The sequence below is a fragment of the Triticum urartu genome, chromosome 3A (genome assembly GCF_056163025.1).
Source record: "Triticum urartu cultivar PI428250 chromosome 3A, HENAU_Tu73, whole genome shotgun sequence".
Classification (NCBI taxonomy): domain Eukaryota; kingdom Viridiplantae; phylum Streptophyta; class Magnoliopsida; order Poales; family Poaceae; genus Triticum; species Triticum urartu.
In genome coordinates, this window is record NC_141875.1 from 40,547,854 (window position 1) to 40,574,221 (window position 26,368).

Here is a 26,368-nt window from a genome sequence, read left to right on the forward strand (position 1 = left end):
TCGAGATGATGACGAGAGACCACTTTGTGTTGGATGATAATTATGATGATGACATGATTTGATGAGACTAATTGTATGTATAAGCTATGATTACATTTGTATGTGTATGATATGCTAAAGATTATTGTATAAAGCCTATTCAAATACAAAACAAATATGCAGGAAAAAAACTAATAAATAAACTAGTAGTAGCGAGGGGGGAAATTTAGCAGTAGCGCCTCCTTACCAGTAGCGCGTCCCAGCAAACAGCGCTGCAGATAATATCAGTAGCGCCCTTTCCCAAAGAGCGCTACAGCTATTCATGTATAGCAGTAGCATGGGAAAACAGGCGCTACTGCTATACGTTAGCTGTAGCGCCTTATTAGTAGCGCGGCACCCGCACTACTGAGAGGCCCAAAACCCTCGCTGCTGCTAGGCTTTTTCCCTAGTAGTGTTATAAAGTTTTTCAGTTCTGGCAAAGTTCTTTAATTTTCTAACAAAGTGCAGGCCCACTGTTGGGAAAGTTCTTCAACTCTTTATTCAGTTTGTTTAGCACCTTAAAATAAAAATGAAAAATCATTCACTGTTTCCAGCAAATTTCGTCACTGAAAACACTGATAAGCTTCTAAAAGATCATATTTCAATTTCAGTTAACAAATAGTATGTGTTAAAAATCATCTAAGACTACTCTTGCTCTAAAGATCTTGACGTTAGGAGTTCAAATATATATTTTAATAAATGATTTTAAGATATGAATCATCTAAACTGTCAAAAGAAAAGTAAAAGTAATGAAGTTTGAGGAGAGGGAAAAGATAACGTAGGCATGCATGTGTTAGTGCAGGCATGCATGTGTTGTGTGAGAAGGAAAAAAGAGAAAGAGAGGCCATGCACATGCAAAGGGCTTCGATGAGTTAGGAAACGCTATATTGGGTGTCCGAGAGTCCCAGGTTTGTGGCGCGGCGTAGCGCAACGCCCGGGGCGTATCGCGGCGCGCGGCAGCCGTCGTCCACATCGGCAACCTACCCTCCCTAACCGCAAACGCGCGTGAGGCGAGGGTCACCGGCCGCGACAGCGTCACGCCGGGCCGAGGCGCGCATGGAGCTGTTCGAGCGCGCCAAGACGGTGCGGCTGCGGAGCCACCAAAACAAGTACATGTATGCCGATGAGGACGAGTCCCACGTCCTGCAGGACCGCAACGCCGCGTCCCCGAACGCGCGGTGGACCGTGGAGCTGGTGCCGAACGCGCCCGGCGTCATCCGCCTCCGCAGCCGCTACGGCCGCTACCTCACCGCCTCCAACGAGCCCATCCTCATGGGCGTCACCGGGCGCAAGGTGATCCAGACGCTGCCCCACCGCCTCGACTCCTCCGTCGAGTGGGTCCCCGTCGGCGAAGGCAGGCACGCCCGCCTCCAGACCCGCTACGGCAACTTCCTCCGCGCCAACGGCGGCCTCCCGCCGTTGCGCAACTCCGTGACCCATGACGTCCCACACCACCGCCATGCCGGCTGGGTCGTCTGGTGCATCGAGATCGTGCAGGTCCTCGTGCACCCGCCTCAATGCTCGGATCCCATCACCACCGCCTACTCTCCTCCTCTACCTTACAAACCACACTCTCGCTCGCCCTCGCCCTCGCCCTCGCCCGCTCCCTTGCCGACGGGAGCGCTCAGGCCTCCTGCGCCACCGCACCACCGTACATCGACTCCGGTCGTAGCGCAGCCCCCGCCGCCTCCCCCTGGATCCCTAGCGCCCCCGGTCGGCTTTTCGAGGCTCGAGGTCCGTACGCGCACCTGTTCCTGCACGATGAGTCCAACAACCCAATGGTGGGCCACCGACTTACGCTTTTGCTAATTTTGGTTCTCCATATATCGTGATTGCGGACGCATGCAGTCGGCGGACTCCTTCTCGGTGCCGGTGCACAAGGTGGAGGGGCGGCACATCCACTACCATATTGCGGATGACAGTGGGTATGTGCGTGAGGGAGATGAGGGGCGCTCGTTCCTATTCAACGGGACAAGCCTTGGGGAGCTGCTGGAGAGACTGCAGGAGGACACGGGGCTCAAGGACGTGATCATCTGCTCCCGCAACCCCATCACAAGCAAGTTGATGCCGCTCCGCCTGCAGCTGCCGCCCAACAACAACGCCATGCATGTCGTGCTCGTGCACGAGTCCTCAAAAGGTACGAGAGAGGATTCTCCACCATACCCGGGACCTCCTGTGCATGCATGCATACATATATATTTTTTATTCTTGTTTCGTGGGTCCATTGTATCATCTATAGTGTTTTTTCTATCCCCTAGCATGTGCTATTCTTTAGTCACTGAGTTTCATTCAAACAAATAGATGTCTGATATATTTCGAAATAAAATTTTCTTTTACTTTATGTTTACACAAATGTGTTTTTTCAGCAAGATCTTACCAAAAATCAATAATGTTTTATTCGGTTCCGCATAAGTAATTTTATTGTTTCAGTATGGCTAGCCATGTTCTCGTAGTGTATCATAATGTTACACTGTTTACCTACGTGTTTCATCGTGTGTTAGTGTGTTTTAAATTGTTCCATACGGTATGTAAAAGTTAGTAACTAAGAGTAGTTTATATCCAGTTCCATTTGGGGGCATCGTGTTCCAGAGTGTACCATCGTGAATTTTAAAACTTGTTGACATATAATCCAAAGTGGTCTCGTTTTAAAGTCGTCGTCATCATAAACACAAATATGCAAATGGATCATAAAATTATTATTTTTTTAGAAAAGGAGGATCACCCCCGGCCTCTGCATCTGATCGATGCATGCAGCCATTTTATTAATTATTTTCAGAGACCTTACCAAGCATTACATCAGTATAAGCCTGGAACCACCATCCTGGCGACACTTGTCGCTACTCCTATCCCCTTGATGCAGGGGTGCCGAATGTCCGAGCCTAATACCAAACAGACATTGCACCAAAACCTAACATCTAAAGCCGGATGCCCCATCCCAGCCACATACCGGGAATGGGTCACACACAGGTCCGGCGCACTCACCGAGGCTACCGCCGCCGTCATCCACATAACCATCTCCAGAGCAGGCACCGACGCAAAGACCTTGCCAGGTCAACTGTCAACGCCACCATGGCGCCAGACAGCGCCACCGCCTTGCAGAGCGGAAAGATACAATGGCGATGGAAAGCAAGAGCTAGGACGAGGAGGGTACCACCGCCGCCACCACCCGCACCCCAACAGCGCCCACCGACCACCAAGCTCCCTAAACGGCGCCTTCAAGAAGGATACGACGCCGATGGCGCCGCCGCCGCCCAACAAAGTTGGGGCTTTCGCCCGGGAGAACTAGGGGAAGGGGGAGTGGGGGGATCAGACCTGTCAGACGCCTCCAAGAAGGGACACGGCGCCCTCAGGCGTCGTCGTCGACGCAGCCGACCATGGTCGGCCATGGCTTTTGCCCGGACTGGATTCCCCACCACTAGCACCACCAGCGCCGGCGTCCCATGGAACACGGGCAGGCCGGATGGGGGAGAACACGCCGTACAGGGGGAAGGGGCGCCAGATCTGGCACTGTCGCCCTCGTCCTCCGAGATTCCGCCGCCCGCGCGGCCAAGAACGCCGGATCCAAACGCCCGCACCACCGCCCGCCGCTAAGCCGGTGGTGCCTCACCAGAGGGGCCGCCGCCCCAGATCCGAAGCCCCCCGCGGAAGCAGAGCAGCAGCTGGCCCCGCCGCCACCTTCCTTGGCGGCGCCCCGGACTTGCCCGGAGACCGCCTCTGGCGGCGGCGAGGAGAGGTGGGGGTGGAGGAGGGCTGGGCGCGGGTAGGGTTGGCGGCGGCGAGGAGAGCAAATGGATCATAAAATGAACGCCCGGTTGAAAAGATAAAATATATTTAGACTTAGGAATAAAACAAAATACTAGCATGAGATGGTGAAGCATTGCTAGAACAGTAGTGAGAGAAGAGTCTGACCAACTAAGCAGTAGTCAGTGAATGCATGCGAATCTTCAAGAAATTCAATGGCCGCTACATGCACGTGATGGTAGACATGCCTTTCTCCAAAAGGTACACATATATGGACATACTTTCTTTTATTATTACTAGGTAATTGCTCGGTTTATGGCCCCCAAGAGGATTGTGATAAAATCCGATTCCTCGATGAGATCAGAACAATAAGATCAAGTGCTTCAGGACCGTGGCTCCTCTCAGGCTATGAGAACACCTGATTGTTAGTGCGGAAGATAAGAATAATCGCAACCTTAATAGGCGCATGATGGGTAAGTTCAATAAAGTGGTTAGTGATGTTATGTTGCATGATGTTAACCTTAATGGCCGTGCTTTCACATGGACAAACGCAACAATATATACGGTTCTCTACAAGATTGATCGCATGTTGGCATCTCTGGCGTGGCATGATCTCTTCCCGGACAGTTTTCTCCAAGGAATTTCCTCGACCACATCCGGCCACTGCCCATTGCTTCTCGCCACAGTTCACAAAGTTGTTGGGTGTCGCAGATTACGTTTTGAATTTTGTTGCTTATCCAGGGAAATGTGGACTCCTTGGCGCGGTCAAATCCAGCCCTCTGTGCTATTTCTGACCCGCTGATCAGTCTATGTCATATCCAGCCCTCTGTGCTATTTCTAACCCGCTGATCAGACTATGTCGCAAGATCAGTTTCATCACAGATAAAACTCTTCAAATCTGGAGTGCCAAAATCTTTGGTAATATTAAAGAAAAATTGTCTGGGCCACTGTATCAAGCGAAAGACAGTTGCACTCTCCATTTCTCTGAGCCATGGCTTCAAGAGAATTAAAAAGGAAGCTGCTAGGACTTTATTCAGTGGATGGAATGATGGCTCGTCAAAGATCTAGAATCACTTATTTGGAGGCAGGGGACGCCAACCTCAACTTATAGAAAATCTTATGAGTTTGACTCTATGAAAAAGCTCGCATGCTAGCATATAAACTATTTTGAAAGGATCAAAAAGTTGACACTCACATTTGATCTTTAGATTTTTATGTACTTCTAAATACTTTGGATGAGACGGAATTATGTTTCCAAAAAAAGCCATTCTCCACATTATTGACTGCGCTAAGATCCTTATACAGACTGTCACCCTCTAATACAGTTTTCTTTCATGTTGAATCATTTTCAGTGGCAAGATCTTTTTCATAAAATTTATGGTCCACAAGCTTTGGAGGATGTGTACGGCAGAAGGTAAAGCAAACTGCAAGATTGTGTATGTGTTGTCTATATTGTACCTTCTGTTTTTGCTAATTACGAAAATTCACTGTTCTTTTTTCAGTTACAGGGAGCTTCTTGTAAAGTGTTTTTTTTATCTGAGCATGTTGACCATTTCATTATCGTGGGCTAGATCTGGGCAGTGTAGGTGAAGAGCCGTGAAACCGTGTATACATTTATTTCTCAGATTTTTGGTTTCGCTCTTCTTCGAAGTCTGAGTGACATAGAGATGTTCCTGCACAATCTTTTTACATGTCACATGATATAGAATTTCACGTCAATGATTCATCGTTGCAACCATGCAATGTCGTGGGCGGGTGTAACCGAGCAAAAGTGGCACTATACATGTCTACCACCTCTGGTGGTAAATGTGTAGTATTGACCCCAGGACGTCCACCAAACACACCGTGAATGTCACGACACATACGCCATGTGGGTGGAACGACAGGTATCACACACACACACACACACACACACACACACACACACACACACACGCACGCACGCACGCACGCACGCGCACACACACACACACACACACACACACCGAATCCAACAAGTCAAATGTAACAAACACACACACACACAACGAATCAGACAAGTCAAATATAACAAACACACACACACAACGAATCCAACAAGTAAAATATAACAAAGGGTCATACAATGATACAACCAAGATGCGGTTCTCACAACGGAAGTGAAAATATACCTTAGACAGGTAAAAGTTAACAAATGCCTTATTAAGAATGCTAAAAAAAGACTAGATGGCATTCATATCCTTGCTCCAACAACTGTCCGGGATAACCATAGCTAACATGGTCCTTCCCCAAGAGATTACCTGATTTCTATGCTGCTATCTAATTTGCAGTATCAGGATGAAAAGAATAGATAAAGCAAGGTTAGTACTAATGAGTGATATTTAGTTTTGACAATAGATAATGAGTGATATTTAGTTTTAATATTAGATGATGAGGTAGCACATCAGATTACAAATTTAATTTTGAGAATAGGTCCAAGGGTGTTCTTTATAATAGTTTTCTGTCCTGCATGGCGTTTTCTGTATCGAATGATTGCAATAACATGTTAATCGATTGATTCCCGCAAAAAAACATTTTAATTGATTAATTTATGGGGTTGAGTTTTTTCAAAAAAAGTTATAATTTCCTTTTATTTTCTCTTAATATAGTAAAATAACAAAATTCTAATTTGGGTTATGCTCTACCCGTAGAGCTGCCATGCTAGTTTGGCCGGCCCATTTGCATTTTTGTGAACTGACAGATGTTTCTCTGGAGAGGCCTTATTTTTTGGGTTAACCTATGAAGCAAGTGGGCTGCAGTAGTGTTGATTTGTGGGCTCAATTCTCCACTCGACCAAGTGCAGAGTGTAAAAAATCTCAAATAAAAAAAATGCAAGGAGTACTAGGTACTCTAACAAATTTTGTGGCTAGAAATATATTTGAAAAACACTTAAATTTGGATAAAAATCATCGTCAACCATATGTACTAATTAATCACAATTACTCCCTAATATTAGTTCAAAACTGTGACACTTATTTTGGATCGGAGGGAGTAGTATGTTCTTCCATAAGTATCCAGTAGTATCTATCCATGTGTCCATACATGACATATATATCCATTCCCTGTAAAAAAGGATATATATATATCCATTTATTTCTTACTTGAATTAAAGCGTCAATTAAAACATTTAATTCATACTTATAATTGGCTAGGCAGGCACACCAATGTACTTACGGGGTCTATATAAACAACACAACAAATCTCAAATAACAACACGGCGAAAAGAACTGCAGTACGTAAGCGTAGCTAGCCTCCTCTACTGTAAATCGATCATGGTGATAGTGAAGAAGAACACGAGTGCCCTGTGCTGCTTCGTGGCCACACTCATGGTGGTCATGGCTGCCACCCTTCTTCTCTCCTCGTGTGACGCCCGCAAACAGGTTAGTCAGTTAAATTTGCTATATGTAATTTGCATTGTCGCCGTAGTTGAGATCGGAAGTTGGAGCACATGTTTTTCAGATTAGATATCTAATCTGTGCATATTTTTATCGTTCATTTATTTACATGCATATGCAAATAGTTGAGCCGCGTGCTTTTCCCCTGCCGGCTTCGTGCTACTCCAAACACTTCCCGGACTGCACGGACGAGCGATGCAAGAAGTTCTGCGGCGACGACGACATGCCGCCAGTCTCTGCAGCCTTCTGCAATGACAACAATAACTGTTGTTGTCCCGTTATCTAGGAGGAAATGGAGATGTCAATAATATAAGCAAGAGATCAGACTCTTTCTAAAATCTTTGTAAAACAGTTTTTTCGGCAAAAAAAAATAACAATTATATCATTGTGTGTCTTATTAGTAGACATATATCGAAAGTAATGAAGCTTGAACAAACATGGTGTGTTACCTGCGTGTTGACAGCACTATCGCATACAAGTTTGTTGTTTATCGACTAGATGGACATGAGCATGCAGCAAGTTCTCTTACTGTTTCAAACTTCACCCAGAATGCAAGTCTCTCTACACTTCCCTTCCAGTACACATTCGTTAATGATGTTCCTATTTAGCCCCTAACTAAATTCATCAAGGATTGACAAAAAAATTTCTATTTGGGGAGGGGATATGAATTACATATAACCTTAATTTACAATCAAAAATAGAAATGTTTCACGTTCTACATGAACTATCAACCATTAATTTAGTTCTTGCAAGCAAAATATATCAGTCAAATCTTAGACAAGGATATATATGTTTTGTATTAACTCTATTGTATCATCACAACAATGTGCTCGTTGGCATATGGCATATCAACATTACTTAGCTCCATATATGCAGAGAATATATGCATTGGTCAATATATAAGTAAGTTGTAACTAGAGTTGTACAACAAAATTAGGAAATGTAGCATAAAGAAACACATTTACACTACTAAAAACTACCATTTTACCTAGGGCCATGGTCTTTACCTAGAGCTCATTGGCCTCCTCAAGGGAAAGAAAAAGGCATGAGGGCATCTCCAGGGGAGACCCGCAAAACTCCAGTATATGTTCGACCAGGCACTTTTATTCACTTTTACAATCCAACACGGTTCTGCATCGGTCCGCGAAGTGGTCCGGATGTACATTTTTTTACAAAGTTGAGACAAATATGGGGGGGCTATACCGGAGTCCGGACATCCACCTGACCAACCAAAAGCCTCTGCCTAGTCCTCCTCTCTTCTCTCTCTCCGCACATGCATCATCCCCCTCTTATCTCTCCTCCCAACTGGACACCACACCATAATATCCCACCACATGCATGGTCCCCGCCTACTTTTTCTCCTCCCAGCCAGATACTTTGTAAAGTTAGCATTAGATGGCTCCCTCCTGTATGATGTCCGCGGACCACGTCCTGACACAAAAATGGACATATACCAGAGGAATTTGCAGGTCAGTGTTGGAGATGCCCTGAACAGTATACCTTGGGAAAATATCATTTTCTAGCAAAAAAGAATTTGAAACAAATTCACCTAAGGTTGGTAGCAGCGTGACATATGTTTGGCTTCCCGCACCATTTATTTAGTTTTGCACACATTGAGCCCACTTATCAGCGAGAGTGAGACATGACATGTAGCAAGAAAGTGCGCGAAATTTCGAGCATCTTCTCCCTGGCCAATTCCAAATCCTCCTCTCCCAAAGCAGAGAGCTTCCCAGATCTGGGGCGTGCCCAACCCCAGACAGCCAAGCTTCCCCGGCCGCCACCTCGGTCATCACTTCTCTTCCCCTTCCTTTGACCCCCGATACCACCGTCTGCTAGGGTTTCTCCTTCAATGTCACCGCCGCTATATATATACTTTTGAATATAAAAAGTGAAAAAAAATCAATAAAAATCAATAAAAACGGAAGAAAAACAAAACAGAAAAAGTAACATGATGTTAGCAGGCGAGCCGCAGCTACTGGGTCATGCAATACCCGCTGCACTTGCTGGCAAGCTGTGGTAGGGCTCGCTGCGGGCGACACATTGCGTGCTTGCGGTCATTTTTTTAGTACTTTACATTTGATTTTTCTAAAAACGCGTGGGAAAAGTAATGTTGAGAAGTGTGACTTTTTGAGAATTTGAGCACATTTTTAGAAAATATGATATTTGTTAAAAAATTAAAACTTTTAAAAAACTAAAAAAGTTGAATATTCTTTTGAAATTACGAACGTTTTTGGAAAAAGCAAAAAAATCAAGACTTTTAACATTTTCTGAAAATGCGAACATTTTTAAAATGAGTGATTTTTTTAAACGTCAAGATATTTTAAAAAGTAAACACTTTTAATATATTTTTCAAAATTGCAAACATTCTTTTGTACAGGAATAATATTTTTTTAAGTTAGATTTTTTGAAATTATAAAAAAACTAGGAAATTAGTGATTTCTTGGAAAAAGACAAACATTTTTTTAAAACTAAGAACTCTCTTTGACTTTGTGAAATTTTAAAAAAGTGAAGAATGAAAAAAATAACAAAGACATAAATATAAAAACCAAAAATGAAATAGGAAAAACAAACAGAAAAAACTCATTCAACGAACCTTATAGAAGGTTCACAAAACTCCTTGGCTCGCACTGTATAATATGCTCAGTATGGGCCGTCCCATCTCTTGTCTCTCTGGTTATTCCCCTGTGCGATTCAACGACTGAGCTGCACTGAGTGACACAAAGGATTTGCACACAGGAAGCGCCACAAGTCGGGACATTTGAGCAACTCGTGTTTATTGACCCAGCCTGTTAGAGTGAGCCGAATGCCAGGTTAGCTTGAAGGTTGGGACTGGGGAAGATAGGCCTTGATTTTTGTTCGCGATGGGAGTAAGGTGGAACGAAAACGGCTAGCAATTTTGGGAGGAACCCTATTTAGCGGTTAAGGCGTCGGTTATAGGGCTTTCAGCCCATTTAGGTACTGCACTACGTTCATCACGGAAGGTTTGAAAAGCTTCTGAAGCAAGCTTGCGAATGATTTTTCTGTTTTTTTCTTTTCCATTTTCTTCAGGTTTTCTATCTTTTTTTCTCATGTTTCTCTTTCTTTATTTTATCTTTAATTTCATGAACTTTTTCTTCAAACTCATGAATTTTATTTAGAATTGCAAACAATTTTAAAATTCACGGTCCATTTTTATTTTTTTAATTCGTGAACTTTTTCTGACTTCACATAATTTTTTAAATTGAAATATTTTTTAATTAACAATATTTTTATAAATTCGTGAACTTTTCTGTGAAATTCGTTAGAATTTGTGAACTTTTTCTGACTTTGCAGAATTTTCCGAATTCACTTTTTTTTGCTTTCGCAGACTTTTAAAATTCAGGAACTTTTTTCAAATTCACAAACTTTTTTTTGGCATCGTGAGCTTTTTTCAAATTTATGGAAGTCTTAAAAAATTGCTAACATTTTGAGAACCAACGTTGTCTTCTATTTGTTCGACTATTTCAAAATCAAAAAAGGCGAGAGATGGTTTTCTCCCTTACCGGGCAGGCAGGAAGAGCCGAGGTGAAGTGTACAAGGAGATGAAAAAACTAACGAAATTGACTAGCGACCGAGAGCTACATGGGCCGGCCATATGGATGCGCCGGTTTGGATCACTGTTCAAAGAAAAACAGATTTGGACCATGCATTTGGTGTGAGGGTGATTGAAACTTGGAAGGAACGACTGCTAGGCAACATGCCATGCTCATGATCGAGTAGAACTCTTCGCCAAGTACTATATAGAGAGAGAAGAGCGACGCAAGCAATACTCCTATATCAACACACAAAGAAGGCAAGAACTGTAGTAAGTACGTACGTAAGTGTAGCACCTCCTCTTGTACTGCACACCATGGCGATAATGAAGAAGAACACAAGCTCCCTGAGCTTCGTCGTGGCCGCCCTCATCGTGGTCATGGCTGCCACCCTTCTCCTCTCCTCGTGCGACGCCCGCAAAGAGGTCAGTTGATTAACTTTGCCATTTATTCACGACGTACGTTGTCAAGATCGGACAGATGATTTGAAACTCATAATATTTTTTATTGTTTCTGTGTGCACACATGCAGAAGGATAAGCCCACCGCTTCCCCTGTGTCGGGGAAGTGCTTCTCGAGGTTTTTCCCAAACTGCACCGAGCAGCGATGCAAGAAGTTCTGCGTCCAGCCACTCCCCGGAGCCGTCTGCATCGACAAGACCCACTGTTGCTGCCCTATTGCTTAATTATAAGCGCCGTTGAAGCGATCGGGCTAAGAAATAGTACTAGTTAAAGATGGCAACAAGCAATATTCGTACATTTCCAACTATATACTACCTCTGTTTCTAAATATATGGCATTTTTTGCAGTTCAATTCAGTTGAATTGCAAAAACGCCTTATATTTAAGAACAAGGTAGTATATGTTAATGTTGTTTCTAGTTATGAACTGTTGACCCAAAGATTTATGTATTGAATTAATTGTATAATTATATCACCACAACAACGTGCTCGTGATCAACATTAATTACTTCCATTTGGTTTGAGATAGAGTGATCATCGCATCGGTCGTAAGGCGGAATTAGAAAAGATAGAATGAAGAAACACGCTTAGGATGTCGCAAGGTGCCACCCAGGGGGTGTTCGATGTGTTTATTTCTAGAGGACGAGTTGACAAGTAGGCAATGATGCTGGCACAACATCGTAAGGGATATCAAATACAAAGGATAGCGGAGAGATCAAGTCGATCCCAGAGAGAGAGGGGCTTTCAGTATGGTTAACCTCTATTTAACGGCTGCTAACATTTTGGTCCCACATTCTACATAAACTGTTAACCATTAATTTAGTTCCTGCAAGCAAAATATAGCAGTCAAATCTTAGACAAGGATATATGTTTTGTATTAATTCTATTATATCATCACAACAATGCGCTCGCTAGCATATGACATATCAACATTAATTAGCCCCATATATGCAGAGAATATATATGCATTGGTCAATATATATGTAAGTAACTTGTGACTAGAGTGATCAGTGCGTTGATTATACAACAAAATTAGGAAATGTAGCATAACCAAACACATTTACACTACTAAAAACCATTATTTTATCTAGGGCCAAGGTCTTTACCTAGAGCTCATTGGCCTCCTCAAGGGAAAGAAAAGGCATGAATAGGATACCCTAGAGATTAGGGAAATATAATTTTCTGGCAAAAAAAGAATTTGGAACAAATTCAACTAAGGTTGGTAGCCAATGCGGGATATGTTTGGCTTCCCCGCGCCATTTATTTAGTTCTGCACACATTGGGCCCACTTATCAGCAAAAGTGAGACATGACATGCAGCGAGAAAAGTGCGTGAAATTTCAGGCATCTTTTCCCTGGCCAAGTCCAAATCCCCCTCTCCCGAAAAAAAATTATATGAGACCAGGTCTCACGGTTAGCAAGTGAGACCCGTCCTGATGGATGACACGTGGCATTCACAAATCACAAAGTATCTAATCTCCCCCCTGATTTTAAGTGGGGGGGGATGCTTTGTGATTTGTGAATGACATGTGTCATCCATCAGGGTGGGTCTCGCGTGAGACCTGGTCTCATAGAATTCTTTTCCCCCTCTCCCAAAGGGGAGAGCTTCCCAGATCAGGGGCACGCCCAACCCCGGCCAGCCAAGCTTCCCTCCACCTAGGTCATCCCTTCTCTTCCCCTCCCTTTGACCCCGGTACCTCCGTCTGCTAGTGTTTCTCCTTAAATGTCGCCGCCGCTATATATAGAGAGAATATTTTTGAATATAAACAAAGTGAAAAATAAAGCAAAAGGAGAAAAAATGAATAAAAAATGGAATAAAAAACAAAACAGAAAAAGTAACATGATGTTAGCAGGCGAGCGGCGGCTACTAGGCCGGCGCAATACGCGCTGCCCTTGCTGGCTACCCGTGGTAGGGCTCGCTGCGGGCCGCACATTGCCGTGTTTGCGGTCGGGTTTTTAGTGCTTTTCATTCGGTTTTTCTAAAAAATATGGGAAAATTAATGTTGGCAAGTATGACTTTTTTGAAATTTTGTGCATAGTTTTTGAAAATATGTTTTTTTAAATAGCAATTTTTTTAAAAATTAAAATTTTCTAATATTTTTGAAAAATGCGAACGTTTTTGGAAAAAGCGAAAAAAAACTTTTAACATTTTTGTGAAAATGTGAACATTTTTGTAAAACGTCAAGAATTTTATAAAATGTCAACACTTTTTTTATAAAATTGCAAACATCCTTCTGTACAAGAAGAACATTTTTTGAAATACGGAAGATTTTTCGTTTTTTTAATAAAATTTGTGATTTCTTGGAAAAACACAAACAATTTTTCAAAACTGAGATCTTTCTTTGAATTTGTTAAATTTTTAAAAAGTGAAGAAATCAATAAAAGAAAATAAAAACCAAAAATAAAAATAGGAGAAACAATGAAAAAACTGACAGAAAAAACTGATTCAACAAACCTTCTAGAAGGTTTACAAACCTAGTTGGCTCAGACAGTGTATTATGGTCAGTATGGGCCGTCCCACCTCTTGTCTCTAGGGTCGTTTCCCTGTGCGATTCAACGACTGTGCTGAACTAAGTGACACGTAGGGCTTCTCTTGCTCAAATCCTACGTGTCAGGACATTTGAGCAACTGGTGTGTACTGATCGGGCCCGTTAGAGCGAGCCGAATGCCAGGTTAGCTTGAAGGTCGGAATTGGGCTAGATAGGCATCGGTTATAGGGCTTTCACCCCACTTAGGTACTACACTTCATTCATCGCGGAAGGTTCGGAAAGCTTCTTAGGCAAGCTTGCAATGATTTATTTTTATTTTTCCATTTTCTTCTAGTTTTCCATCATTTTTTTGTTCTTTTTTCCTTTTCTTTTTTTTCTCTTTAATCTGATGAACTTTTTATTCAAATTCATGAACTTTTATAAAAATTGCAAAGGCCCATTCCAAGTTTTGTGAACATTCATTTAATTCATGAATTTTTTTTGACTTCGCATAATTTTTCAAATCGTGAACTATTTTTGAAATGGTGAACTTTTCTGAATTCGTGAACTCCTTTCAAATTTGTAAAAAAATTCTAACTCCGTAGAATTTTCGGATTCACAATTATTTTTTGAATTCATGCATTTTTTGCTTTCGTAGACATTTGTGAATTCAGGAACTTTTTCAAATTCACAAACCTTTTTTGGCATCACGAACTTTTTTCAAATTTATGTACTTCTTAAAACTCGCTAAAATTTTGAGAATCAACATTTTCTTCTATTTGTTCAACTATTTCAAAACAAAGAAGACGAGAGCCGGTTTTCTCCTTTGCCGAGCAGACAGGAAGAGCCAAACTGAAGTGTATGAGCCGATGAAAAAAATAACAAAATTGACTAGCGACCGAGAGCTACATGGGTCGGCGTGCCTTTCAGGCGCTATAAGCGCCGGTTACGAGCTCTCCGGATTGGATCATTGTTCTAAGAAAAAACCGATTTGGATCATGCATTTGATGTGAGGGTGATTGAAACTTGGAAGGAACGGCTAGGCAACACGCTATGCTCATGATACAGATCGAGTAGAACTCTTAGCCTAATATATATAGAGAGAAGAGCGACGCGAACAATACTCCTATATCAACACACAACGAAGGCAAGAACTGTAGTACGTACGTAAGTGTAGCTAGCCTCCTCCTGTACTGCACACCATGGCGATACCGAGGAAGAACTGGAGCTCCCTGAGCTTCGTCGTGGCCGCCCTCATGGTGATCATGGCTGCCACCCTTCTCCTCTCCACATGCGACGCCCGCAAAGTGGTCAGTTGATTAATTTTGCCATTTATTCATGGCGGCGTTGAGATCGGGCAGATGATCTGAAACTTGTAATATTTTATCCTTTCTGTTTGTGCGCATGCAGAAGGATAAGCCCACCGCTTTCCCGGTGCCGGGGAAGTGCTACGCGAGGTTTTTCCCAAACTGCACCGAGCAGCGGTGCAAGATGTTCTGCGTCCAGCCACTCCCCGGAGCCGTCTGCCTCGACAAAAAGACTTGCTGCTGCCCTGTTGCTTAATTATAAGTGACGCTGAAGTGATCGGGCTAAGAAACAGTGAAAGATGACAACAAGCAATCTTGGTAAACCTCCAAATATGTAGTCCTTGTTTGTTAACGTTGTCCCTATATATGACCCGTCAACCAAAGATTTGTGTATTGTATTAATGTGTGTATTATATCACCACAACAATGTGCTCGCTATTAGCATTAATGAGTTCCGTATATCTTGAGACACAACAATCATTGCATCAGTTGTACACCAAAATTAGAAAAGATAGAATAAAGAAACACACTTAGGATGGCGCAAGGTGCCACCCCGGGGGTTCAATGTTTTTTTCGAGGGCAGGTTGACAAGTAGGCAATGACGTTAATTAGCACAATATCGTAAGGGCAGTCAAACACTACATTTATACCTTAATACTCCCTCCGTCTAGAAATACTTGTCATCAAGATGAATAAAAGGGGATATATCTAGATGTATTTTAGTTGTAGATACATCCCTTTTTATCCATTCTAATGACAAGTATAATACATTTTTGTAGTTTGAATTAAACCGTAAAAACATCTTATATTAAGATATAGAGGGAGTACAAAGGACGGAGGAGAGATCAAGTCAATCGGGGAGAGAGAGAGAGAGGACTGTCGATGGTTTCATTTTTATTTAGTGGTTGCTAACGTTCTGGTTCCAATTGCACTAGAACTATTATTGTCAATATAAAAAGTGTATAACCTTTATCCTCAAGGTTCGACATGTGCTTGAATGGTTACGAGGGTGGTCGTAACCCTGTCCACCCGGGATCAAACTCAATGTTGACACCATGTGTGTCTTGCTAAGGCGGAATGTTCTTCTGATGAGAGAGGACATTCCCCTCGATAGCGAGGTGCATGTAACAAATCCATCAATCTTGAACTTCCGTGACTCTGATTTCCAGTAAACGGTGTGTGTGTGCGCGCGCGCGCGTGTGTGTGGTGGCAATGTACACGCATGTGCACATTTTACACTATACTCGGTGTTTCTATAATAAGGCTCCAGTTAAGATTTGATACAAACATATAAGCGAGTAATAGTTGCTTCACTGGTTTCAAAATCTGTCATCTTAGAATCGATGCGTTTGTGTTTGTGTATCAGTTGAGAAAGAATTATCAATGTCGATGTCATCAATTGATACTACTGCGTAGCACGAAAAATATTTTCATAATATTTAATCATTATTATTTATAAAACAAGATACTTTGGAAAATAAAATTATGGCCATATCGTATTAAAGACTACGCCAAAATAAAACATACTACTATCAGTTTGCCGTAATAAATCAAAGTATCTCGTTTCCTGTATGGCATCTCAATAATGATTGATTTGGTTGGCCTCCAACATCTGAATAAAATCTGCATATAAAGTCTCATTAATTTTATTTATACGCACTATATCAATTAGCCGCAGTGATATAGCCTGCTCATCCATGGAATATATCTCGGCATAATTATTTTTCCATATATTTCCACAAGGCGTATTAATCGACCGCTCTATAAATAGCCCGACGCCATGGCACACACCGCATCAATCAATCATCAATTCAGAAGAAAAACAGAAGAGAAGAAAAGAGAATTAGGGCTAGCCATCACTCATACTCATGGCGATCTTCAAGAGGAACACCACCGCGATGATCTTGGCCGCCCTCGCCGTCATGGCCACCGTCCTCTCCTCATGTTGCAACGCAGACAATTCCGGTACGCCTACCACCCATCTCCTCTTTTGATCACTTGATAATTTCACATGCATTTTGTATCTGAAGTTCTGAACTCTGAAGGAGGATGCATGTAGTTGCCCCGTGGTATCTTTTTGGCATGCAGAGGGAGAGAGATGCTTCCCGCCTATCTCGGGGCCGGACTGCAACCTGAGGCAGTGCCGGAAGCTGTGCGGGGAGAAGTCGAAAGCACACTGCTACATGGCGTTGGCCGACGTGCAGCCCATGGGGGTAACCGCCTGCTGCTGCTCGCCGCTCAAGCGCGCCAAGGCCGCTCCTGCTGTCTTGTAAACTTCGTCGGAACGATGAGGAAGTCAATAATCTAGTTTTTTTTACGGCATGCATGTGTGATGTGTGTCTTTAATTTAGCACGGGACGTGAGCTTATTCCTTTTTGGCTAATTGTGTCCTCTCTGTCATTTTCGCTCAACCACAATCAATTTTTGCCGGTCCATTTGACGGGTGCATTAATTTAATTAAATCGGTATCCTATATATTTAAGAAGTTCACTTTCACTACTTAATTTATCTCAACATGCAGCATAGACACATCAACATCCAATCACACAAAGCCACGTCACACCTCATGCAGTCATTTTCTGTGAAAAAAAAGCAAAATCTGTCACGACATAGAAGACCAGAGAACGACCGTCTCTCTCCCCGCAGTTCAGGCTCTTGCAATTCGCAACCCATCAGGCCCTCCTTCAGTTTTCCCATGTCTACGTTAGATCGTGGCGGCTGCGATCAATCTCTGCTTCATGGAGCTCATCCGGCGTCACCGCGGATTCGCCTCGTCTCTGCGCCTCATCAGGATTCCCCACTGGTGCCTGCGCCGTCCTCCGGCATGACAGCCGATCCGCCTCGTCTCCGCTCCTCATCGGGATTTCCATATGGTGCATGCGCCGTCGACACCTGGTCCTCCCCTCCCTTCCATGTCTCTGTTTCGCCCAAGGAAAAGTTGCTGGAGGTCCGTACCTGGCTGTATTTCCGGCCTGGACCGACGCTCTGGTGGCGATGCTGTGCTCGGCCATGGAGTCGACGCCGCGTTTGGTAGGTCCCCATCCATATGACCAGGCTGGTAGTGACGCCAGGCAGGACCTCGGTTCACATGCACAACTTCGAGCAGCGTTGGATCCACCTCCTCCCATTGGTGCCGCCCCGGCTGATCCGTAGACGAGATAGTTTTGGTGGCGTCCTTTTGCAAGCCGACCTTTTGCATCTGGGAAGGAAGTCATGCACCTTTGTTTTGGTGATGGATTTGCGGCTAACTTCTGAATATAGCGAGCGACATCAGTGGAGTTCAAGGTTACGTACTCTGTTTTTTCAGTATTTGGCGTTCTATCTTCAGTATTTCTTTCTCATAAAAAAGGTCACACAAAACGTACACAGACTACTACTTCTGCAGATTTCTATGGAGGTTTCAGGGATTGTGCTATGAATCTATGATGACCCATAACTACTCATCTAGAGAGAGAGAGAGAGAGAGAGAGAGAGAGAGAGAGTTAACTAAAGGTATTCAAGTGTCACCAGTTGTGCCCTGATTTCCCCTCAATATTTATACATAATGTGATTTTCTTGCAGATTTGGTACTCTGTGCATTATAGCTAATGATGTAGGACTCCCAAGTCCTTTAGTTATATATACTACTCTATTTCTCATCTTGCTCATGGATAATCTTGAATTGTTTCCCAAGTTATTTACAACTTACGGAGTGCGAATGTGTGTTGTGAATTCGAAACAGTACCAACCTAAAAACCATAAATCCTGCAAGAACATCTACAGTCACCTATTGCTTGATACCGTTGACAAACTAGCATCTACTTAGATCAACCTCTTCCTATTCTAAGTTCTAACTATCAAGTTCCATGTATATACTGTAGGTGAGATTTAGCATTGATGCTATTGGCGATAGGGACATATGACATCTTAAGATCTCAGACCCAGGCAGGCTATACAGGTTCAAAATTTACCATTAGTCTACATTGCAAAGAACACATCTAATTCAGTGAATATAAGTAATATTCGTCATGGTTTCACTTTCACCCAACACCATGCAGGTGAAACACAAATGCTCTGTTCAATTTATTTTCTTTATCTATCATTTCTATATGCAAAAGGAGTATTATTTATGGTTATATTTTTCTACCGATGCTTTATGGTCAAAGTTCTTGCTGATACATTATCCATTCGCGCCTTGGGCATTAATTGTTGCAACAGGATGAAGTCATGTTGATTTAGAATAAACTTCAACATATGCTCCAGTTCACAATCTGGAATCATTAGCTAAGTGCAACTACGATTCTCTGAAGAATTGTTTAGGATTGAATTGGATTTTTTATCAATTTTTATATTAATACTATTGGGAGCAAACTTCCAGTTACAAATTTCTGCAACATGTTATCTTTATGAGCTCTTTTAGGGTGATTGGCGAGTTACATCTCGTAATTTCATGTAACTCCACCTCCAATTTTTCCTGACCGTTAGATCTGGGAAATTAGTTAAGAATTATGTTTTTTGTCAAAAGGGTAGAATAGTAAAGTTCAGGAGAATAAGCTCCCCCGTCCACCACGCACGTCGTTGTGTAACTTGTGTTTCTCGTCGCATAGCCGCCGCCGCCGTCCTTTTCGCCGTTCCGATCGAGAGATCCCGCGGCGGCCCCGATCAAGGGCAAGCACCAGCGGCCCGCCTCCCTGGTTTCGACCTGCTCCTGCCACCAGGGTTCCGGGGATCCGCTGCGGCGCACCGGCCAGCCGAAGTCTCCCCCCTGCCCCACTGTAGCGCCTCCCTCCGTCAAGCAGCCGGCGACGCCCATCAACGCCGGCGAGCAATCCGCGGACGGGTAACTGTCCCCCCCCCCCCCCCCCCCCCCCCGCGCCCGCGTGGAATCAAACTGCTACAAATCTGTATTTGAGCAGCCGCCCACCTTACGTAGTGCATCTGGGAATCCTTGATCCATAGCAGATTATGAAATTTGAAATTGAGTCCAAAGTTGCAGCATGATTTAGTTTGCATGGTTCTGCACCTGCAGATTCTAGGTGATTTTTAAACTATTTGTGTGATTCATTTTCACATTTAGTATCCTGACGACAAAATTATTTGCTGCATTCCAGACTATGTCCAACTAAATTCAGTACAACGCTCTGAAATGTATGTTCAGTTATATTCAGATTTTGTTAAGCTATGTTCACTAAATTTATTCAATTCAAACTATGGTATACACTTTCTTTGTTCAGACCTTGTCGGGCTGTCAAATTTTGGGACAAAATATATTATCAATCAAATGCTGAACATATGTTGGGGTTGCCCGGGTTGAAGAAAGAAACTCACGCACACACACATGGTCAAGCTCTATGCAGAGCACTCCTGCCACAGCCACTTCCAATGCGTACCATTACTGTCAACACATAGTCAGATTGCTCAATTGCCATGCAATGTGGCAGCAAACTGAATTTTCCATGACAGAATAGCATAGTCAGATTACATACCACTTCTAGTTCTCACCGACTTGTCGACAAATTAGTACTCAATTGCCTACATATACGTCATGAAAGCATACACAACTGCTATGATGAAACACATCAATACAACAAAACTGCATAATATTCGTCTTCTTGTACACTTGTAAGTCAACAGTCTTCTCCAGCAGCAGCTCATCCTTCTGCACAACCATTCGTACAGCGGCGGCTTGAACTTGCCGAGGATGCCATCTGCTTGAACTGGCTCCACAAGTCGCCGTCGCCGTCACTTGGTCTCATGGGTCAAGAGCGCAGACTGCCGTGCCCAGGAATGCAGCACTCAGCAGACAGCCACCGCCCACCTGGGTCGCCACCGGGCCAGACCGCAGCTGCCTAAATCGCCGCCGTCAGCCGCTTTGTTTTGTGAGTGAGAAAGGGGATTGAGACCCGCTAGTAGTCAAAACCAGGCTACATGGCCCATTTTAGTCAAAACCAGGGTCCACGTCATACTAAAACCACCTTAAGCGTTACCAGGGTTGAAAAGTATCCGGTTTAATTAGTTGAGAGACTGAGTTTTGGTGGTTTTGGAGTGAGGGACAATTTCTAAACTTTCGCTAGAGTTGAGGGATGAAAAATATACTTATCCCTTTTTTTGGTACATGGAGTGAGTCGAATATTCTGATTCCGTTCACTACCGGAACAGGGTGCTACCCCGACGGCCAAAACAATGCCGACAGTTATGATGTTGAGTTATGGTCATTCTTTTTGGTACATGGAGTGAGACAGATATTCTGATTCTGTTTTCTGTATTTTGTTAACCGACTGCAGAGGGAAGGATGCTACTGGTGAGGAAGTAGTCAAGCCTTATACTCCGACTACACTGGATTCTGATATTGGATACTTTGAGCTTGTTTTAAAGGTAATTTATCGTAAACATGTTCCAACCGCACTGAATGTGTCTTATCATTGATTCTGATGGTAAAAAGATTATGTGACTAGTTGACTAGAATAATTAGCTTAATTGTACACCATATTATTAATTCACTTCTGAAGATATGTTGCAGCCAAATAGTTCTCTTAGAACATGACCAACCATCGACAATTATGAGCTGTTATATCATGTCAACTATTGTGTTATGATTGGTTGCCATGAAAAGCAATGCCCAGATTTTAAACACTACTCATGCACTACCGTATAAATGGTGCATAGAGTTGTAAAAGCACTGCAGTAGCAACAACATTGAATTGAACTTCTTTGTTGCAATATCCATTATATTTAAGCACCAAGAGTATCACTTAGTTTAAGTTCTTATCTTTAGAACAAGAGAACAAAACATAGACTAACCTGAAGAAAATAAGCCATGATGGAACTCCTGAAACTCTGAATCTTTTATGTTGAGAGGAATATGTGAGTAGGGAAATTCTTTTACTTGTGGTGCATGATTGAGACCAGTTGTTAATTTGTATGTGATATGCAGGAAGACATGGCCGATGTAAGTGCAGAGTGTATGGCTGAGTATGACGACATTGTCAGCAGGATGTTTGATAGCGAGGAAGAGGGTTTTGAGTTCTATAACAAGTATGCTCTTGAGAAAGGCTTTAGTGTGAGGAAAGGATATGTTGAGTGGGATGAAGCGAACGAGAAGATAATTCTGAGGAAACTTGTCTGTAGTCATGAAGGTTGCCGTGAAGAGAAGCACATGAAGAGGAAGAGAGAAGATAGGAAGAGGAAGCCACGGAATATCACTCATGTGGGGTGTAAAGCGAAATTTGTCATTGCAAGAGTCGCGAAAACAGGGCGTTGGTTTGTGAAGGATTTCATCGATGCACACAACCATCCTTTGGCCCCACGAGACCTTGCTTGCTTTTTGCGTTCCCACAGAAGAATCAGTGACGAGCAGAAAGCGGACATTATAGAGATGCAAAGTGTTGGAATCCAGAAACACAAAATCATGGATGTGTTGTGCATGTAGTCCGGTGGATATGACCATGTTGGATCCATGCTGAGGGACATCTATAACTTCTGTCATCGCTACAAGCAGGAAACAGTCGCTGCTGGTGATGCTCAGACGGTGAACCGTCACATGATGGCGTGGCAAGAGAGAGACCCAGATTATTTCTTCAAATACTTGGTTGATAAAGATGGGCATCTGAAGGGATTGTTCTGGTCCGATACTCAATCCCGCCTTGACTACGAGGCTTTCGGTGATGTTGTGGTTTTTGATAGCACATACAGGACCAATAAGTACAATCTGCTGTTTGTTCCGTTTGTCAGGTTGAATCACCACCGCAGCACAGTTATCTTTGGATGCGGGATCATTTCTCATGAAACTAACGAGGCGTACGAGTGGATGTTGCGGACATTTTCTGAAGCCATGTCGCAGAAGCATCCGATATCTGTAATCACTGACGGGGACCTTGCAATGCAAAGAGCGATCAGGGTGGTGTGGCCTGACTCATACCACAGGCTGTGCGTATGGCACATTCAACAGAACATCGTACGCCATCTGCATGATGATGAGGTTAGGGAAGAATTCAGATCTTTCATATATGACTCGTCTTCTATTGAAGAGCATGAGAGAAAATGGATAGAGTTCTTACGAAGGAATGAAGTGACAAGTGAGGAGTCATGGTTGCATCAGATGTATCAGATGAGGAAGTTGTGGTGTGCTCCATACCTGGTGGGGCGTTGTTTCTTAGGATTGAGCAGCAATCAGCGGAGTGAGAGCCTAAACTCCGTGCTACATACACATCTTGAGGGTAAGATGACCTTGTTTTGATATGTTAGAGCACTATGAGCGTTGCCTTTCGGGACGACGCTTGAACGAGGCGATCCTAGACATCGTGGCCTTGCAGTCCATTCCATTTACAGACGCTGATGCTTCAAGTATCGAGAAACATGCTGCCCGGGTTTTCACGCCTTGTATGTTTCAGTTGGTCAGATGGAGCATAAATGCTGTCAGCAAATGTGTTATCAGCGAGATACTAGATGCATGGGAGTTGACTACATATGTTGTGGCTAAGATCGATAGAAGAGAGAAGAAGTTTGAAGTGCGCTGTGAGATGAAGGAAGGTTCTTTGTATAGGATAAGTTGTTCTTGTCGTAAGCTGGAATGCTTGGGAACACCATGCTCTCATATATTCTACATCTTGGGAATACGTCAAGTGGAAGTGCTGCCTAGGTATTGTGTTCCCATGAGGTGGACGATGAGTGCGAAGTCTGCATTCCCTCCGACCAGAAAGAGTGAGATGTACGACTATTCGGCAAGCCTTGTGAGGTACCGTGAGTTGCGGAATTTGAGTCACGCAGCATGTTTCCGGGCATGTCAATCTAGTGAGGAGTATCAGCGTCTGAAGATGATTCTGAGTGAACAAGATGGCAGCAAGGAATCAAGCCGTGGTCAGGAGGAATGCATTAGGTTTGGTCCGGTGCTACCACAGACGATGGAAATTGATTGTGGAGATTTGGAAAAGGTTCTGGACCCAGTGCATGTGCAAGGCCGAGGTGCACCGAAGAAAAGGTTGCGGGCAAAGATGAAGAAGCAAAGGTCAAAGAGGAAATGTGGCTACTGTGGGGTGGAGGGTCATGATCGGCGTACATGCAATAAATTAAAAGAGGTGTCAAATATGTCTAACTTTTAATTTTACATCTGATTTACTCATTACTATAGTGCACTAATTATATCTGTTGCTGTGTAGGAAATGATGGCAGCAAACTGTTAGCTACAACTCTCTGTACAAGGCCATTGGCAAAATGGACGCAGCTGCTGAGCCTCAAGAGAGTGATGTTGTGTTGGTGGCGAAGTGGCCCAACCGCCTCTATCCTATGTGAGCATTACAATGACCACCTGATGGAAACGACCCTCCCAAATGATAACCTGGGAGGTCCTTTGTCCAGAATTAATTGGCCGGTCTATCTGTTTTTGGCAAACCTGCCATTTTAGTGCAAGTTTCACAAATTATGCATGATTTTTAGGTTGTATGTTGCATCACTAGAGTATTTCTAGCGTTACTTCTTTTACATAGAGAAAGCTTTAGTTATTTAAATTGTGATTATATATGCTACCAAAGAGAAATGTGATAGCTTGTTATCTTGTTCTCAATTAAATGTGCTCATAAGAGAGCTTCTTGATCCCAAAGAGAAATGTGATAGCTTGTTATCTTGTTCTCAATTAAATTTGTGTGCCGCTATCCTAAACCTCCTCTGCTTTCTTTGAAACAGGGTTGCCATGTGAAGAAAAATGATATGTGGGAGCTTTTGGATGGACAAAGGCTCCAGCAAGGAAGAGAAGAGAGCTGCATTTCCTTACTTGCAATTCTAGTAATTATCTTTGTTATAACTTGTAGAGTGTACCCGCAAAAAAAACTTGTAGAGTGTGATGGATTAATTAGGATGCTACGTAATCAGAGTACGTACACTATCATATGTATCATGACTGATTACAACCAAGGTGTGCGTTCCATGAACAAACTCCCATTTATATGTTTATTAATGATATTGTGTTGTGCTTGCTCTACTACATCTGTACATTATTTGTGGTTGGTCTTACATGGCACTATTTCAACTGGAGTTGGTCGAGTCGTCCTGCTCATTTTTTATGCGAATGAACATTGTTGTCGCCCGAAATGCTTGTACGGAAGGAGCACTGGAGACTTCATGTTGGGGCTTATCCTAAGCTTGTTGATAGGTGATCATTTCTGGCTTGTCGTGTAGTGACCCTGAACTCTGAAACTGATTCAACCAATGTGCTATCTGATTGGTTATACCCAGGTACATGTACAGATATATGATGGAAAATATGCATTTTGACAAATTGCACCAAAATTTTAAGCTAATACTCGTTGCCCGTCTCATGAAATGTGCCTGTGAAAATTTGCATCAATCCAAAATGTAGTGACATTCTTAGTAAAACTGGTCGTTTAATTGATGTTACGAACATAAAACTGGTTTGGACTAGTGCAGCATATGCAATGCAAAAATAGTAAAAGCCACAATTAAGTGTGCGGGCATCAAAGGAACCTTTCATCTAAAAATTGAGCAACAACTCAAAGTTGAAAGCCTATTATTGTAAACATAGTCTCACAATTGTCACTTGAATGAAGTTATTGTTGGATCGAAAATAATGCAAACACTAATTGGGACAATAGTTCAGCTCCAAAGCTTGAAATTGTAGAAAAACCAAAAGCCTACTGAAGAGGCTCATCACTGCTGCCGAAATCCAATGCTTTCTTCGTATTGTATCTGCAATTTTCTTCCTTTTGGGCGATGACCCATATTCGCCCATGTCCCTCTCGCCGATATCCATGTACCCACATGCATATATGTCTTCTTCGGACATGTCCTGCCCATATGCATACGAAAGGTATTTAGGTCAACATGCAAATGATGTGGCCCTTTTTTTAAATAATAAGTAGGAACTTGGCAATATAACCAACCTGTTCAGACATGTCATTGTCGCTATAATCTGGGAATGCACAATTCTTCACAATGTACAAATGACATTTCTTTATCCCTTCTAAAGTGTGCAACATTTCATCGACGTCATGCTGGCCTGACATCTTTACCATTCCTTCTGGTGGTACGCACCCAGGCTTGATGTAGTACAAATCTGCTTCCCCTTTGTAACCATGGTAACACAAATTTTTCATCATTATCTGCCAGTCCACCTTGGCAGGTTCAAGTACTGTCATCATACCAGGTTTCTTGTTGTGGTATGCTTCAGGAACATGAGAAAGTTTTTCGTCCACATGAACAATAAATTGCATTACAACTACCTACATACGGCTCGTTGACATCAGTTTTTGCACAATATTAAAGTGTTCATATGTAGGATGTGCATACCATTTGTAAAACATACGTAGGATGAGACAGATTGCTCTGGTGTACGGATCTCTTGTTCTACCTGTAGAGGTACTGATGAGACAGATTGCTCTGGTGTAGGGATGTCTTGTTGTTCCTGAGCATGCTGTTGATATAA

General features: G+C 43.0%; 2 protein-coding genes and 1 pseudogene across 3 annotated transcripts; all 3 read left to right on the plus strand.

The window, feature by feature from the left end:
- The first annotated feature begins 897 nt into the window (after nucleotides 1-897).
- Nucleotides 898-5,656, plus strand: LOC125547822 (uncharacterized). The gene is made up of 4 exons (XM_048711585.2): nucleotides 898-1,752; nucleotides 1,867-2,155; nucleotides 5,112-5,173; nucleotides 5,262-5,656. The coding sequence occupies exons 1-3, from the start codon at nucleotides 1,075-1,077 to the stop codon at nucleotides 5,129-5,131; spliced, it is 987 nt and encodes a 328-aa protein (XP_048567542.2). The 5' UTR covers nucleotides 898-1,074; the 3' UTR covers nucleotides 5,132-5,173; nucleotides 5,262-5,656.
- A 5,333-nt stretch (nucleotides 5,657-10,989) lies between these two features.
- LOC147978313 (uncharacterized) lies at nucleotides 10,990-11,641 on the plus strand. The gene is made up of 2 exons (XM_087516564.1): nucleotides 10,990-11,148; nucleotides 11,255-11,641. The coding sequence occupies exons 1-2, from the start codon at nucleotides 11,041-11,043 to the stop codon at nucleotides 11,405-11,407; spliced, it is 261 nt and encodes an 86-aa protein (XP_087372690.1). The 5' UTR covers nucleotides 10,990-11,040; the 3' UTR covers nucleotides 11,408-11,641.
- Nucleotides 11,642-21,874: 10,233 nt separating this feature from the next.
- LOC147978314 (protein FAR1-RELATED SEQUENCE 5-like) lies at nucleotides 21,875-24,589 on the plus strand (annotated as a pseudogene). The gene is made up of 2 exons (XR_015599576.1): nucleotides 21,875-24,008; nucleotides 24,090-24,589. The product of XR_015599576.1 is annotated as a protein FAR1-RELATED SEQUENCE 5-like (transcript).
- Nucleotides 24,590-26,368: the final 1,779 nt, after the last annotated feature.

What these genes read in the sequence shown, in the direction of transcription:
- LOC125547822 (XM_048711585.2), top strand. Translation starts at nt 1,075, where the DNA reads ATGGAGCTGTTCGAGCGCGCCAAGACGGTGCGGCTGCGGAGCCACCAA. An exon ending in TCGGCTTTTCGAGGCTCGAG is followed by an intron (nt 1,753 to 1,866) that starts GTCCGTACGCGC and finishes GGACGCATGCAG; the next exon opens with TCGGCGGACTCCTTCTCGGT. An exon ending in CGTGCACGAGTCCTCAAAAG is followed by an intron (nt 2,156 to 5,111) that starts GTACGAGAGAGG and finishes AATCATTTTCAG; the next exon opens with TGGCAAGATCTTTTTCATAA.
- LOC147978313 (XM_087516564.1), top strand. Translation starts at nt 11,041, where the DNA reads ATGGCGATAATGAAGAAGAACACAAGCTCCCTGAGCTTCGTCGTGGCC. An exon ending in CGTGCGACGCCCGCAAAGAG is followed by an intron (nt 11,149 to 11,254) that starts GTCAGTTGATTA and finishes GCACACATGCAG; the next exon opens with AAGGATAAGCCCACCGCTTC.